The sequence below is a fragment of the Cottoperca gobio genome, chromosome 6 (assembly GCF_900634415.1).
Source record: "Cottoperca gobio chromosome 6, fCotGob3.1, whole genome shotgun sequence".
NCBI classification, from domain to species: Eukaryota; Metazoa; Chordata; class Actinopteri; order Perciformes; family Bovichtidae; genus Cottoperca; species Cottoperca gobio.
In genome coordinates, this window is record NC_041360.1 from 15,154,168 (window position 1) to 15,171,918 (window position 17,751).

Genomic DNA, 17,751 nt, shown 5'->3' on the forward strand with positions numbered 1-17,751 from the left:
CCCTCTCCTTCATCAAGTACCACACCGGCTCACCCTCTAAAATACCACAAATCTTTTGTGATCTTATCATGCGTGACAATATTAGCAATGTGCAAGAACATAGTGCTTACTAAGCAGTCGTTTTCTCTATGTTCCTGACATGAAGAGCATCACTTTGCCATTAACAAACTAATGATAACACCCCACTGGCTCACTGGATAATGCTATGATGAAACGTTCTCACTGCCACCTGTCATTCTCACTTACGCTTTGCACAGTCAGCACTTTGTAGGTAAATGCAAGTGAGTCACAATTCTTGTAGTTGTGAATCCCTGCCACCCCTCTCTGCTGTGCTGAGAAACACTTTACACAGCGGTGTTTCAGAAGGCAAAAGTACGTGTGTAGTGCTGACTGCTGCAATGCTAAAGTGATCACCTGAATGCATGTTTTTTGTGTTTTCTGTGTGTTGCCTAGTACTGAAGATTTGTGTGTATTCTTTATGTATATGAGAATAAACTTTTGTGATGGTTATATGGTGTCACTCAATAGCCCTCATGTCGGGCAGAAATGTTTCTTAAACTATTTTGTTACAGCCAAGTTGAAAATGCACAGTACGTCCTTGTTTATTAAAGCAAACCCTCAAGGGTAGCTCTCTGTTAATGATGCCATGATAACCACTGACCCATCAGACTCATCATTAGACCCTGGGTTTTGAGTGTGTTTATGTGTAAACTTCTGTGTGTGTTTGTCTCCCTCTTGTAGCCCACAGCATTGCCTCAGCAGAACTTCTCCATGCATGTGGCTGTGCCTGTTTCCAATCCTAATGCCATGTACCAGCCAGGAGGGACTCTGGGCAGCCAGGCCCTGGCAGCAGCCGCAGCCTCTTTGAATGACAGTGGGATGCTGTCCCCTCCACAGGCCTCTCTGCACAGGAATGTGGGCTCAAGTGGAGGACCCCAGAGGCCCACCAGTGCAGGTTAGTACACAACAACCTCTAGTTGGTCTAATTGGTCAAAGTGGTGTTCAGAGGATGATGCAGGCAGCTCAAAGCAGGATTTATTTAGTTGATAAAAGCCCCTTTGTGTGTATTTGTATGTGATTATATCATCGTTCTAATTCTGCTCGCAAAAATGTTTTGTTTGTAGAACAATTGGACAAATCTGTTGAGGACTGATGGCGGTCAACAAGGAGGTCATTAGCCTAGCTTAGCATAACAACTAGAAGAAGGGAGAACAGCTCGCCTGTTTCTTTCCAATGCTTTAAAAAAACAACAACTACTAACTCCCTCAAAGCTCATTAACACATTATATCTTGTTTGTAAAAAGTATTATATGTGGGCTTTGAGTGAGTTAAATGCTGTACTACTCTTAACTATTTTTGGGATAAACTACAGTGCCCAACATTTTTCTCTGTCTATGCTTCACAGTGACGATAAAGCTACTGGAGTTACTTTACCCAGCCAAGAAATAGCTACCGCACATGACCACCGTACAACTACAAAACATTGGACGTGTAGCTAGGCAGATTTTTGAACTATGGTTGGAGCCAGGCTCCTCTTGCTTCCACTCTGTATGCTAAGCTAGGCTAAGTGCTTGTTGGCTCTAGCTTCATTGCCCCTATTGCATATAGAGTTTTTTTTTTTTTTTTTTCAAGATGGAATTGGATGCAAGGGACCTGAGGTCAAGCGTCCATGTCATACTGCACCCTTTAACTGGTGTTTGTGTGATGTTTTTATTTTATGTCTTCACACCCTCTGAAATGCACATCATCACACCTTTTATTGTGTCAGCATTGTGGTAAAAGTATGTCAGTCTATGCTAGTTCTTGTATGACTGGTCTGACTTAATCATTCCAGATGGCTTTTGCAAGATGCAGCGACACTGCATACGATAGAGGTACAGGCAACAAGGTGTGAAGTGCCTCATTCAAAAATTAACAACATATCAGAATTAGCTAACACCTACCCATACACATGGGGTTTACTTAATGGTTTACAATAACTCCTCTTTCTCGATTATTCACTGCTCTATCTGTATTATTTTGTTTTTGTTTTTTATAATTCATATTGGATCAGCATATTTCAAAAGATAAAAACATGCAGAGGCCGTAGACTGTATTAAAGAATTGAACGTAGCCAACGTGACGTCACACATTGATATCTGAACTACCATTGTAAAGCCTTGAGTTTGGCATTTTGGCCTTCGCCATCTTGGTTATTTGGAGCCAGAAGTGGACGTCAGGGTACATCCACTTCTTTTAGAGTCTATGGCACCAGGCTCATGTGGCAAACTTGCATGTTGTGCTTCATCTCTTGAAAACTTCTAGAAAATAATTATTGTTTGCTGCAGCTACATCCTCAGAGTGGAATTCTGCATTCACCACCTTCAACTTTTGTAAACATAACAAAACACCATGCTGAGCACAGCTTGATGTTGCGCTCTTTAATCATATATTGAAAATGTCCCCACCATGAGGACACTGGCGAGAGCACATGCCTTCCTTTCGTGCGCTGCAAAGATGGATCTCCATGACATTTTCATGTCTGGTCTGGCATCTCCATCACATGCTCTGCTAGCTTGCAGAAGGATGCAGATAGTTAATCATATCACTCCGTGCATCTCATTAGGTGGCATGCTGGATACCACAGAACTTTTAGTGCCAAGTGGTGTGGGCTCCAGCCCAGCGGGTAAGTCCTCCCGGAGAGATTCATTAGCTCTCTGTAGCTCTGCCCAATTGGCCTCCTGCTTAGCACAGCGAGCTGGATAGTTGCGTATCCATCTGTGATTGGTTCAAAACAGTTGTCACTGTCATTGACTGATAGTGCCTTTGCCTGACTATATTTTCACTGCATGCAAAGGGAATACAAGTGTTGCTCCTCTCAACAGAGGAAACGTATAATATGCTGGGTAAATGCATGTGAGAGAGATGGCTCAGCAGCATTTGCACAGTGTGGTGGAGTATAACCAGTTGAGGCCATTAGCTGTCCAACTGACTTTGGCAGGTAAATAAACGCAGCGTTTCCTTTAAACTTGTCACCTCTATGCAGCCCTCCCTTATCCTGTTTTCTTCCCTCTATTGACAGGTGCATCTGTTTCCCCCCACTACTCTGGCAGCCCTTATAAGGCTGGAGAGGGTCTGTAAGATGCCTAGACCAGCATAACCCTTCAGGTATTCGGTCCATGACATCCCACTAAGTCCTCAGTACACAATGACCGGACAGCCTGTCATGGCTGCAATGTGCTGTGTGAGAGGCAAAGGCAGGTGGAGTTTAACTCTTTCCCTGTCACTTAGCTCGCTGTACTCCATATAGTATTTCTGACTAAATGCAGTGTAGTGTTACGAAATGGTACGATATTTAATGTTCATAGCGTGTGGACAACCACAAGAATATAGGCTTGCAATGGGATATTTGGCTAGGTATTGATTAGAAAGTATGAAGAGCACCTCGGATCGGTTTACAACATTTTAAAGAGAGTGCTGGGTTCGTTTTTAAATTTGGGGTGTGGTACCAGTCAGGGTAGAGTTAGGATCTTCTGCCAGGGGTGTCAGTGTTTGGCACAGTGTGAACATGCTGCAGCTGTTGTTTGTACCAAGTGTGTAGAACACCAGAGACTACAGGGTGAAGAAACCTCTTCAGCCCTGCTGTCAGATGACCATTCCTGACATAGCTCTGATTTTTCACAAGTAGCAGCTATGACTACAGCAGAAACCTTTCAAAGTGGCCAGATGGAATGTGTGTGATATCTTCGCTCTCGTTGGACGGCAGCGCCACAGAGAGAATTTTAAGGCAAATATCAGAAGTGAATTATTTCCACACAACCTTTGGGTCCCTATTGGTAATGGGCAGCTGTTTTAATTGTGGGATCTGGAGGAGTTATTCTTTACTTAATAGCTTATTGTAAAAATTGCCTGACATGCAGGCATACATAATCAAAACAGAGATTTTTCTAGCAAACACATTTCAGTTATAAGCCATCTGTTGTTGTTCTCGTCTACAGTAGTCTTTGGTTCAGATAATGGTTCTTCAGCTACTGTACCTTCAAAACACAACAATCTAATTATATTTCATACTGTTCTATAATAGATATTTTCTTTCAACCGCTCGTACAATTACATCTAATTTCAAGCCCTTGTCCTTGACTTTTGAGCATCAAGAATGAAAGTTGAAGTGAACGGTGAGGATTTAAGAGCGTCTGCAAGCTGCACACATCCCTTCGATATTATTGTAGCATTACAAGCTCTTGAAACACAATTACAAAGCAAGTGTGTCAGTTCAACAGATCACATCATGTGATGGGATAAATAATAGAATAGTAAAATGTAGTTTGTGTTTACTTTCAGAAATGTATTTTCTTTTATTATAGGTTGATTGGATGTGAAACATGCATTCAGAGTTGAAGATTGATGATGAATCATACCCATGGTGTATAAATAAAAAAAAAACAAGAATAATTATGAACCTGGTTGCCATGTGCCTTTTTAGTCTTAACAAATCACCTTCTGCATATCCTGTTCGTAGACACAACAATAGGACTGTGCATGGAATCTATTATTAGACAAGTGTTTTTGGAGGCCTTGATTCACATCTCTTATTTCTTCTCATTCGTCAAGACATTTTCTCTTTTGCCTGAACCTGACACATGCGGGATGTTGGGCACGATAGGTCTTCTCTGTTTTCTTTCCCTGAACTTGAAAATGAAAACTGAATGTTTCAGTTGTAAACACAAGGCCTTATGTAATGGCCCTTCCCAGACCGTGTTAATAATTCAGGACAATGAACAGAAACCAAACGGCTTTCAACATGCGCAGGTTTCAGTCAGAGAGGATTTATTGGCACAACCGAGCCGTTAGAGAAGGCTGAGTATGGAATGCGGGCAGACATCAGAAAAGCCCTCTGAAACGTCCCTGCTAAAAGGCTGGGTCTTAACTTGTGGCTGTTACCTTGGCTCAAGATTAACTTTGTGGTCCGAGTATTTGTTCAGACATGTGTTCCCTTCTTGGCATTTCTTTGAAACAAGTGTGGGATTTATTCATCATCAGACATATGAAGTCATAATCAGAGGCAGATTACAAAGAAACGCAAGTCAGGTGGGTTGATCCAATTCTATATTAGCCAGTGAATACAGCACAGTGTCTGTCTGTCTCTGCACTGTGATGCACTGGCAACGTGTCCGGTGTGTCAGCCGAGCATATGTTGGTATGGAAGTGAACAAAGAAAATGACTGAAATGTTAAGAGAATAACAGTGTCATCCTTGTTTCAGTCTTGTTGTATAGTGCAAAATGGACCATTTATTTTATAATTTGACAACAACAGCAACAGCTTTATGCACAATGAAATTCAGTGGATTAATGCTGCCTAAGCTTTAGACATGCGCCGTGGAGGGGCACAGGAGGCGTTTATTATTCTTGGCTCTATTATAGTTACAATTTTTTTGACAAGAAACACTATAAAGGACAATGAACAATGCACGTAGGCTGCCGACACAAGTGTATTTGATTGAATAATTAAATAGCCAGGAAGAAGCTATTGTGTAAATGACACATAAAAAAAAGCCCTTTGTCAGGATAAACTTCAGGCCTTTAGCATTTCTTTACATTAAAATGTACGTTATTTTAAGGTATATAATGTTTTAATTATGTGTTACTGAAAGGTGCCTTGTTATATTTTTGATTCGGGCGTTTTGTAATCCCGTGTGAATCGGGCCAAATCTTACTGACTAACATAATGCCCTTTTCACAGCAGTCATTTCAATATATCATCATACAGCAGCAGGAAAAGCACAGGCGTAAATAATAGTATTAATTAAAGCTGTATTACGTTAAGGTTTACCCGCTTTCTATGGTATTGCGCAAGTTAGCTTACTATTGTGCTTTACTGCAATACATATTCGGACGCAGCCATCGTTAATGCTATTAGTTACAACTGTGCTATGACACATCTTTATGTGTTTGGGCAGAATCTAAAGTACAATATCTCAGCTCACTGATTGATATCAGAGAATCTTAACTTGCCAGACTGCAACCAATTCCTTTACATGAAAGTCTATTTGCACTTACATCTCATTCCCTCTGAATGACATCTTCACTGCTTTTAATCTTTTGCTATTTTTAGGGCCTTGGACATTTACTCTGCTAATTCTGTAAACTTTGTTTTCTTGAAGCAGCGTAAAGTGTTGTATCATCAAAGCCAGATCTGACGGCGATAGCTGCTTGTATATACTGTTGATTCAGCTGTGAGATACAATTGTCGGCTTCATAACATTATTTGACCATGAATTGTTGCTGTCCTTATCTGTAGTCAGAGAGGCTATTGTTCCATTATGTTCCTACGCAAGAGCCTTCTCATTGTGCACACACTTTGTGTTTCACTGGGATACACTGAACACAATGGAGAAGTCAGCAACTTGTTGAAGTGTTACTGATCTGTTGATGCAGAGCTAGACGCCATTCATTCTTTCTTCCCCTTGTTTTCCGGATTTCAATATTTATATATTGTCCTGACAAATTCAATTTACAGTTCAAGCACACTTGGAATATTGTATTTGTTCGCTTATTTGTTCGTAACAATTTGCTGCTCTATTGTTATTGCGTGGATTTATGTGGAATCTGCAGAATCCTCCTTGTTCAGATGAGTCTTACAAATTATTTTAAAAAAGGTACTGTAGGTCAACGAAAACAGGAAGAATTAATTGTATTTTCAAAAATACTAAGTGAGGAAAGTGGACAGTGCTCCATTTTTATTTATGACACATAGAAGCACCTTTTCTTGGTGCTGGTATTTCGTAGATAAATTATATATTGCTTTTGCCTTTAACGTATACTGTAACATACTGTTAAATACTGTAACGTGTCACAGTGACAGATACATGTTACACTGTGAAGATTTATTTTCCTTTCTTTGAATACAGTATAAGAGAATTTCTCCTGTCCACACCCTCTGATAATATTCACTCTTTGCATGGGATAGTTGTCCAGCGAGTCAGAGAGAGGTGGATGGGAGCTTCTCAAATAAGTTGCTGGGGACTTACGGGAAACATGACATGAACATAAAGTGTGAATGTGGAAGGGAAAGTCTAACACTTTGCTATTGTTTGTGTGCACAGTATAAAAACAACATCAAGAGATCTTTTACTGTTTTTTTTATTCAACTGTAATGGCTTCAGCTATTTCTTTTAAGCAGTCACAGTACATTTGTCAGTGAACTGCTCCTCATCCCAAGATGCAAAGAATTGACTTTGATGTAATCAATCACAATAAAAATAAAAGGATCATCAATTTTGAAATGGACATTTTATTTTTGTAAATGTGCAGGATAATTATCCAAGTCTATTAAAACTTCCCAGAGGGTTGGAAACACTTAACGCTGTGTGCTGCAGCAAGCTGGAAAACAACGCTGTGTGAGAGGTTTGCTTGATTACTGGGAGTGTTGTCAGTCACAGTCCATGGTTTGATGATGTGTTTCTGTCGCTGTGTACCTCTGCAGGGAACGGTTTTGTTAACCCCAGGGGCTCTCCGGGCGTCCACAGCACACCCAGCGGCAATGGCCTGGGTAAAGTCATGCCCACCAAGTCTCCACCACCCCCTGGAGGGAACATGGGAATGGGAGGCCGCAAGCCAGACCTAAGGGTTGTTATCCCTCCATCTAGCAAAGGAATGATGCCCCCACTGGTGAGTACAGAGCACACCACTGCACACAAGTATCACCAGCTAAAGGACCTTTAAGTACCTCGGCTGCAGGGCGAACCAGAGCTTTGTTTAGAGCCATCTAGACTTTCATGTTTTTGCGGGTTTTTCCCATAACCATTTTGTGACATTATCCCATCAATCAGGCACGCAAAGGACTGCGTTTCAGTGTGCAGGCCATACCTGAGCAGCGTTCTTCTTGTGCTGCGCTCTTCTTCTCTCACCTCCATTAACATGTGGGCAGAGCCAAGAATCTGCACCCCAGGTGTCATAACTCGCACTCAATTATTCACATTTAAATGAGAGGCTTTCTCTAATTATAATAATGAAGGAGCAGAGCGCTGTGAACCACAGCAAACACCTGAGGCTAAACTAGACTCTCCTGGTCATAAATCAACATTCGGAAAAACAACTAGTAAAAGTGTGGGTTTTCCTGACAGCGGCCAGCAAATCCACTGTTTCCAACTTTGCGTGTTGCTGATGTTGTCAGCAACAGGAGCCTCTCCAGGAAAATGATTGTGTTTGGTAAATAAACCTCGGGTTACTCTGGGTGCTCCTCCTTTTGCAGAGCTTAGCCTGGAGCAGTTTTTTAAACAACTGTGTGTTACTATGTTGGCATGTGGAATCCGTAAAGCAGGACAGGTTGTGTTGTAAGAGGTGTGAAACAGGTTAGGTAGTGGTGGTTTGAGGAAGGTTCTTTTGGAATGGTAGAGGCTGAGGAGGGCGCTGGCTGTGGCAGGTCTGCAGATAGCCTGTCATTAGACCATAATGGTATTAAATTAATCACATCTCAGTGTGACAGAGTGTAGATGAAGACTTAATCAGGGGCCCAGGGTGTGAGCCAGATAATATCTTGTCGCCCTTGTCGTGTCTTCCTGCCGCTATTGATTGAGTGTGGGTATTAAGACAGCCCTGGCCTGGTCGCAGTATGTCCCACAGCACAGAGAAGATGGAAGATGGGCTTCTGGTTACTCTTTCAGCACAGAGAGGATTTGAAATACTCTACTAAGTACTATGTAGTCATAGTTTGTACCAGGGAAGAAACTTCACATGTAATGTATGATAACTACGAGATGATTGCAGTGTTCAGATCCAGAACAATTCTGTACTCTCTGTCCATGATTTAGCTGCTTCTTGTTCATCATCTACTAACGACAGGTTCCCTTTGCTCTGGACAGAAGGGTGTAACAGAATACTATAGACACACAATGTTTGATTTCACAATGACTGCAGAAGTCATCCACTCTTTTATATTCCTTAATGTCCACTTTACTGTAAAATCGAGATAGCCGGCGCTATTTTCCGGAGCGATTTCCAGACGCTCTGCTTCTTTTCTGTAACCCCGCCTCTCTTCTTCTCTTCTGTCGAGGGCAGTCGGAGGAAGGAGGAAATGGATTTGGTGAGTTTTGACTAATGCCTGGGCAAATGGCTGACATGTGAACATGCTTCCGGTAATCACACATGCAAGACTGAAGGCAGTGCTCAAGCCGGAGATTGCCTTTTCGAACTGCCAGCAATAATACATTTAAAAAAATATTTTTTTCACTGCATGTTTTGGGTTTGGCCTGTGAAAATTGCCTCAGCCTGTTAAATTGGCTCCTCCATTCTCAACACGTCAACGTTAGTCACCACCAGGAGTGTGAGAGAGAGAGAGAAAGAGAGAGAAAGTGCTAATTAATGTTACATTTTTTTAAACTATTAGAGTGTAGTCAAAATCTGCAAGGTTTACAAATGATATATTCTGGGTAACAAATCTAAATAACATATTTTTTTCTAAGGGAAGAGAAGATTACATCATCTTAAATGACATCATGCTGTGTGATACTTAGGGTTTGGTGAAGTCATCTGGCTGGAGAGTGTTGGAACAATGCAAGGAAGCCATTAACCAGATCATGATGCAATGTTGCTTCAAACGTAACCGCTGGCAGCTGCACATTGTGCTCTGAGGATTTGTTACAGTATTGTTCTAAGCTATGTCTGCATTTGATTAGTGGAGTTGGAGTGTGTGCATTTGTAGCTCACGGCGTAGTTTGCTGCATGACCACACCGTGCTGTGTAGGTGTGTGTTTGTGTGGACTGCATGTCGGTCACTGCACTAAAAACCACTGGAGCTCTACTGTACGTCACTCTGGGAGTATCGATTTGCACCCTCTCTGTTAAGAGTTGCTTGTTTGATTGTGAAACTGATCACTGGACTCTCTTTAATTTGTCTCTGAGTGTGTAGGCATTAGGCAATAGATACTGTTCCTCACCTGCACTCTCCCTATAACACTGTTCTTTTTCATGTCTAACAAAGTAAAGTTCATTAAGCAGGGTTAATCAATAGTTGGTTGTGCCTGTAGCTGCATTTCGGAACATCTGTCTGTCCCCTACAAATACAATAATTCTAAATACTGAAATATTTTTTAATTTCAAATATTTTAAAGCACATGTTATATCTACAGTCATGTTGTACACATATATTTAGTAAACTATATCTAGATGAATATAAGACAATCCCTATGCACAACATCAGTTATTGAATATTCCTTCCTGTATCTTTTTTGACATATTCATTAAAACATACAGTCAATAATGATTCAGAAAGATCAGACTTCCATGAAGCCACACCGCCACCTAGTGTTCGCATTTGCTATTACACTTATATCCCCTTATTGCCACACTATGTACAGTATTTACCAAAGCTCTAAATTAAATGTCTTAAATGATACTAACACGTGTCCATTGCCTAGTATTAGAGTGTGGTTTATGTACAATTATATTTTGGGCTTATGCACTTTCTTTGTTGTTTTTGTGTGTTTTGCAGAACACCCAGAGGATAAGCTCCCAGTCCACCCAGCCGCTGGCCACTCCAGTAGTGTCTGTCACCACCCCCAGCTTACCTCCACAGGGCCTGCTCTACTCGGGCATGCCCACCTCCTACAACCCTGCTGGTGAGTCCGTCCTTGCTTTCCCCTCAGACTGAGAACAATCGGCTCAGCCGCGACTGTTTGCACCGCACGCTGTTGGTTCTTGCTCTTTTCTCAGCGGCACATGGTGTTGTAGCTGAAATGAGTTCTCACTGTGTGGCTGCTTTTGTTTTTACAGAGTTCTCCCTGAGCAGTGCAGAGATCTCTTCCCTACAGGGCTTCAGCTCTCCTGGGCTCTCACTGGGCTCCATGTCGGCATGGCAACAGCATCAACTGGGCCAGGCAGCTCTTAATTCTTTGGTGTGAGTAACATAACACACTTCCAAACAAAGGCACACTCTCCAGACGCCCTCGCATAAAAGCAACACCCACTGTGCTCTGTGATATCATGCTGAATCACACATCTACATATTCCTGGCTTTTCACATCGCTGCGCCTCACAAATTTTGTTGTCTCATTTTTAGACTGATCACAAAATGTCATGCTTATCTTCTCCGCAGTGGTGGAGGTCACCTACCTCAGGGCTCCAACCTCTCCATCAACACCAGCCAGAGCTTGAACATCAAGTCTGAGCCCATTTCGCCGCCACGGGAGCGCGTCACCCAATCTGGCTTCCCCTCTCACCAGCAGCAGCAGCAAGGATCCGGCCGACAGGAAGTTCTGGGACGTTCGCCTGCCGACAGCCTCAGCTCCTCCTGTAGCTCTTACGACGGCAGCGATCGTGAGGACCACCGGCCAGACTTCCACTCCCCGCTGGGGCTGGGCAGACCCCCTGCTGGCTCTGAGGACAGGGAGGGCCCCTCGGTCAAGCGCTTGCGCATGGACACATGGGTGACATAAAGAGCCCCCAATCAAGCCTCCAGTCACCAGCCAGTCAGAGAGGGGGAGGGGTTAGACATGGAGATAAAAGAAAGGGCAAGGGTCCTAGAGCTATCATTATGATACTATTATTCTACTCCATTTCAATTTGTAAGACTGAATGGCAAATGTTATAAGACGTGTCAGGACATATCTAAAGTAAATTCTCAAACTGATACAGTAAGATCAAATAAATCTCAGTTAGTTGGACTGAATTATATGCACAAGCAGGTGGCATCAGGTACTTGGTGCAATTCAGATGACGTTTGCAGAAGGAAGATGTTCAAAGAAAATTGTTAAACAATAGGCGGTAGATTTTTGTAGGCACTGGTCTAGTCAGACACTTACATGTAGTTGCTGTATTGCTGTTGTGCTCGCAAGTTGCAAACAATCAGAGAAAGTTGTGTTGCTTTCAGGCTGAGGACCCTCACATATGATGTTCACTGCAAGAACTATCTTTTAAAATCATGCTGTAACCACACAAGACCTTTTTCTCAAGTGGCCTCTTGTAATTTATTGATTCAGTCGATCAGGAGATACAGAGAGCACGGAGTTAATTAAGACAATACAGGAATTTTGATCACACGGTTAACAATCGCAACAGTTGAGACAACTTTAGTGAATAAATGAAACAATACTGTTGGAGTTAAAAACAAAATAGCAACAGAATTTATTGCAATAATGACATACTATTCATTTTTTAATTTAAAAGAGTAGGATATATAAATGTGCAATTAAGATAATGCGAACCTGTCCAGTTGAACTGGTGCGAAAATCAACATGTTCACATTCGTGTAACAGTTCATCAGTAATATAAGCCAAAGCTGTTCTTTTGTGTCGTTTTGTACAGTTGCTACGGTTTCCTAACAATTCACTCAAATGCACCATTTCTTTCATCATAGTTTTATTTTTTATTGTGCTTTATTGCAAACAGTCTAAGGTCGTGTAAACCAGATCTTGAATTGATATCTAAAGCCATGAACATTTGCTGTTCTGTTTGTATAATTGATAATTTGAGCCAAACATTTTCTTTTGTTGTGTAAATAGCGACTTTAATATATATCACCAGTGTGTGAGTACGTGCTGAATGTACTGTACGATCACCGTTTTCAAGAAAAGTATATTTTTGTGGATTACAGCCAAGTTTACAAGAGTAGACCCTTAAGAAGTAGATCATTCACTGGTCAATATTTGCTATTTTGTTCATTTTACTGTAATCTCTTCTAAATTGAATTATCAACATACCCTCCCATGTGTTTTGGTTCCAGATGGTCAATTGTTTTTTTCTCTCTCTTTATTAGTGATGATGATTTGTCCTGAAGACATTGTATTAACAATGCTGTGAGGTTGAAGTTCCACTATATCCACAAGGCTAGGGGAAATAGGATTTTTCTTCCCTCCCTATTGTAGTTGTGTAGCAGCAGCTGCTGAATACACTGCCAACATTCAAACCCAAGGTCCCAGCCCCCACACTGAAGAATAATCTATTGTTATTGCATGTAGCTAAACTTAAAGACATGCCATCTCTCAAACCCTCTCCACTATCCTGTTATGGAAGCAGAACACATACACATGGTAGGAGTGGCTGCTGACCTTCACACAAAACAGATCATGCCTGTGCTCATATGTGGTTGTAAATATTGCAGTCAGTCATAACTATGTACAAAAAATACTCATGTGTTTCCTTAATTGGCCCCTGAAATGGTATCTTATATCAATGCCCTATTACTAGTAAGACTACTATAGGCCTAGGAACCTTAGGATTCAGAAAATCTGAAAGCGTTGAAGCTATGTATGCGGAAGATGTTGCGACGCTGACCGTCACGAGGGGGGGGGGGGGGGAAAGGGGCTTTGACTTGTTTTCTTCTCCATCATTACAGAAGCAAATAATTCAACAGCTAATTCATAATAACAACGACAACGTAATGTCATTGACTCCAATCTCACTGCTGGATTTCACACATATGTATGAGAAGTTTGCTGTACGCGAAAAGTATCGCTCTGCATTCGCCGTGACATATCTTGTGTGTGTTTCTGAGGTTTCTCCGCCCCATCATCAGCTCCATGGTAGTTCTCGATATAAAACACAGTACTGATCTATGCAGTTTTAGCCCCAATTTCACACAACATATACAGAATATGATGTCATTACAAAAGTCCACAAAGCATCAGGAAGAAGAGCATCTGAGGATTGACTGTTAGCCTCTTATCCTGAAGTGCCACAGCTGGAGGTTGCTGGACTACAAGTTACATATAATATATTTTATTGAATTATTTATTTGGATACCCCCGGGGCAATCTCTTCATGTTCAAAGACATTGGTAGATATACCTTACATACTGTATAGTTATCCATAATGTAATCCAGTTTAACAAAGCAGGTGAAAATAGCAATAATAAATGACTACAACAAAAAATAGTCTGCCTGTCTTGGCAGCACCACCTCATAGTTGAGCACACACTTTAGCACTTGATAACATATCAGGGAATTTTGTAGTTTGTCTACCTATATGCACAGTTAGGAAATGCCTTATCCCAAAGAAAAATGATATATACCATTTTTATTTTTTATTTTCTCTTGGTAAAAAAAAAAGAAAAGACAATGCAGATATCACTCACACGTAACCAGACCTGCCTCTTCTCAGAAAAGACCCACACAAGAAAATGCACGGTGAATGCACCGCGATGCACTTGTGCACAACTGGTGAATGTGAAAAGAAAAGGGTAATCGATGAACCTTTGTAGAAGACTTTCTTCACTTTGCCGTGTAAGAGTACACTGCTTTGCTTCATGGCTTTTATAAACAGAACTACGTGTTTGGTAAGTGTTTGTAGTTGATAGTTCACTTAACAAAAGAAGCTGTTTTCGGTTTGAATGCTCAGACCGTTTGGCGGCACAAGCTGGACTTTGTTGCCAATAATGAAATTATTTGTTTCAAAATCGAAAGAGATTTTAAGTTAATCTACATTTTCTTTCCCTTGAATGTGTTATTTTCTTTCCATCATACAATACATATTCAAGTGAACTTTTTATTAAACAATTAAGATACTATGCTAGATATTGTTGTACAAAATTTGTATTCTTCACAAAAGTACAAATATTGGCTTTTAATGTGTAATTTAGGTTATCTCTCTTATTCTGTATAAAATGAAGTAAACAACTCTTACATAGAATTTGTTCTCCTGTGAAGTCCCAAACAGTAGAAACTGTCAACTTTATTAAACACCTCAGTGTATGCTCAATCTGAACTCAATGTCTATTCATCTTTGAATTTTGCATTTTTCTTTGCATGCATCACACAGCGCTGCAAACTGCACAATCAGTTTGAAACGTGAGCTTTATCTCACTTACATTATGTAAGAACGTTATCTGACATTCTTTCAACGAAATCACCAGATTGGAAATGTTTAGACAAAAACAAAAAGTGCTGCTTGATATACCTGCAGGATTTATTTATACTTGCTGATTAATGGCTGCATGTAGTGTGGCAGCCAGAGGCAAAAGTCCTGCATTTGAAATCTCACTTAAGTAAAAGTAAAAGTGTATTATCAAAATGTAAATGCATTCACATGTAAGTATCTTTTTGATGTTGTGTCTGGTCGTGGTGGAGATCACTTTGATTAATTTTTAACGTATATAGTTGGGTAGTTTCAGATGTTTTGAATGAAAATCAGGATATGCAAAGTAATCAGTAACTATGAGATACTACATTTCCTTCTAAAATGCAGTATACTAAAAATATAAAGTACCAAAAAATGACTGCAGGACTGCATTATACAGATGAAAGACCAAAGTGTTTCACCAGAACAGTTTTGCAAGGCGACCTCGTGTAGTTCCCCAAGTATTGCCAGCAGGAGGCACTGTAATACAATGCATCAAACTGAACTGTAGGTTGCCGGCCTGTGGATGCATCTTGTTAGCTGAGGTCAAGGTAAGTTGGTAAACTACATAAACTAACAGCTCCCAACAACGGGAGATAATTAGAACGTAAGCTACAGGTAACTAAGCTAGTAACGTTAGCCTACCTAGCTTAACTATCCGTTGGTTGAGCAACGTAAACATATTGTAAACTATTGAATTTAAAAGCGAGATACATAAAATATGATTCATTGCTCATTTATAGTGGACAATGATTAGTTAACGCTATACAAAGTAGTTAAATCATTTTTATTTTTGGTGTTAAAGTAGGGCTACATTTCACTACAGTTGTTAACTTAACCCACTTCCAACTCCTGGCTAAGGTGCCTGGGGACCCCAATAATAAGCTAGGCCTACTGCAAGAAACAACCATCATAGCCAAACGTTAACTTCTTTTTTCTCAAAACATTATAGGTCTACGTTATGTATTTTAGTGTCATCTGAGAAACAAAGCACAGCAAACATGAACTCAATAAATAGTTACAACTGCAAAGATGGGTGTTTTTGACTCCCAAACAATGGCATATAAATAAATAAGATAAAACACTAATAAAACAAACGGAAATAAATTAAATTAAGTTGTTAGGAACACATTGATTGACAAAGTCATGATAAATTGGAATGATGGAATAAATCACCTCTGGCAAAAGTAGGCTATACCTTTGGGGTCTGCGGGTACACTAGTTGGTAGGATAAGGGGTTACGTTACATTTTGAAAGCTGGGCATTATTTGCATTTTCTCCATGTATGAATACAAATTTTAACTAAATTAAATTGAGTAGCAAAACATAAAATGCTGTGACACAAACAGGGTTTTTAGGTCAACTATGTAGTTGACAACCTCAATCTTTCATTCATGGTTGTTTTCAGTGTGAAGGCTTGCGTGTGCATCACTCACTATATTTTTTCCCAAGTGCATGTTCTTGGCTACCCCTCCATCAGACCAGCTGTGCTGCAGGCTGGAGCAGGTCCAGTGTGCATGTGTAGAGTAACCAAGCAGGGTTTTGGGCTGTTTGAGTTGTGTGAGATGGAGGGCGACAGGCCACCTGCCATAGGGGCTTGCCCTGTTCAGATCCCCAGCCCTGCCTTTCAACTGGGAGCCAAGTTGGGGTTCTTTCATGTGGGCCTGATCTCCTTAAGACGTCAGCAAATATTGAACAAGAATCACTACAGACTCAAACACATCTGTTGTCGTATAGTCTCTACTGTTAGGCACAGACAAGAAGAGAGAGAGAGAGTGAACACCAGTGGGTCTGTTGCATTAGCTTCGATGTGTGGACAGAAAGCTATAGTTTATACTTTGCAAACACAAATGCTCACTTTTGACGAGCTTAGGCTAAACCATGTTCCACTGTAAACAAATATGGGGTTGTGTGAAAGAAATGGAGTTTGGTATGACAAGGCAGCCACCGACTGCCAGATTCGTGCTGAAGATCAGAGATGAGATAAGACGAACAGATAGCCAACATTTCATATGCCTCAGTCATGTTGTAGAATCCATCAGCAGTATTTTGGGACCGTTTTGGACAGAAAAGAAGGACAGTTGTATTGTAGAATTAGGATAGATTATGGAATTAAGTAGTTTTCACAAATACTTGGAGCTTTAAGAGAACGCATATTAGAGGAAGTGTAATGCATGTAAGTCTTAAAACAGACAAATAGCCTCACAAATGCAAATAAATATTCAAATCAACAATAAACAGACTGACAGGCAGGCAATAAACAGGCTGTAAAATGTGCTGTACTGTGAGCTCAACTGTTTCATCATAGCTTCTTTGCTGTAGTGTGCATTTCATCTCATGTCTTTATATACTCAATATTAGTCTTCAGATTATTTTTCTGATCCCACATAATAGAAGTCATGCTGTATGCATCCATCACAAAAACCCTAAGGTAGGACTCAACCCTTTACTGTGGCATTATCATAGTTGTTGTAACTCACCTTGTATGACTGGTATGGCTAGTTTCACCCTTGTTTTGCCTCTCTACCAATCACCTGCCTTCAATGGACACTAACTACAAACTGTGTTGCCCAAAAAACTTCATAGTTTACCTGCCTCTCTGTAAACACACTGGTGCTCTCGGTGGAGATTTATTCAACGTGTGGATTTTTCAAGCTGTTGGGCAGAGGTCGACTGAGCAGGTATAGTACCATGTTTTAATTGTGAGATCAGATATTAGGCCTCAGCACTAATCGTAAGATATTTATTTGATAATGTCGCCTGCTGCCTACTTTTTGTTTATTTAGCTGATTTAATGTAGTTAAAGTTAAGTTTATAAAAATGTGTTGTCAAAGTGTCAGACAGGAAATCTAATGTAGGACACAATAGGCAAATATGTTTTTGAAGATTTGTTTATAACCTTAATCGGTGGCTACATCTAGTACATTTTACATTTGACTGTT

At 40.6% G+C, this 17,751-nt stretch overlaps 2 protein-coding genes across 8 annotated transcripts in view; both read left to right on the plus strand.

The window, feature by feature from the left end:
• mef2aa (myocyte enhancer factor 2aa) overlaps positions 1-14,677 on the plus strand; it is a 59,972-nt gene extending 45,295 nt beyond the window's left edge. For 6 of the 7 annotated variants that reach the window (XM_029433227.1, XM_029433226.1, XM_029433231.1 and 3 more), the window contains 5 exons: positions 742-955; positions 7,464-7,648; positions 10,470-10,596; positions 10,751-10,874; positions 11,073-14,677. In XM_029433227.1, coding sequence (XP_029289087.1) covers positions 742-955; positions 7,464-7,648; positions 10,470-10,596; positions 10,751-10,874; positions 11,073-11,412 — 990 coding nt within the window. In that variant the 3' untranslated portion in view covers positions 11,413-14,677. Of the gene's footprint in view, positions 1-741; positions 956-7,463; positions 7,649-9,032; positions 9,063-10,469; positions 10,597-10,750; positions 10,875-11,072 lie in introns of all 7 variants that reach the window. The other variant, XM_029433232.1, reaches the window with a different exon arrangement.
• A 570-nt stretch (positions 14,678-15,247) lies between these two features.
• The window catches only part of mctp2a (multiple C2 domains, transmembrane 2a), a 32,893-nt gene continuing 30,389 nt past the window's right edge, over positions 15,248-17,751 (plus strand). The window contains exons 1-2 of the mRNA XM_029433972.1: positions 15,248-15,360; positions 17,396-17,490. The gene's annotated coding sequence lies outside the window, so the exon portion shown is untranslated. The remainder of the gene's footprint in view (positions 15,361-17,395; positions 17,491-17,751) is intronic.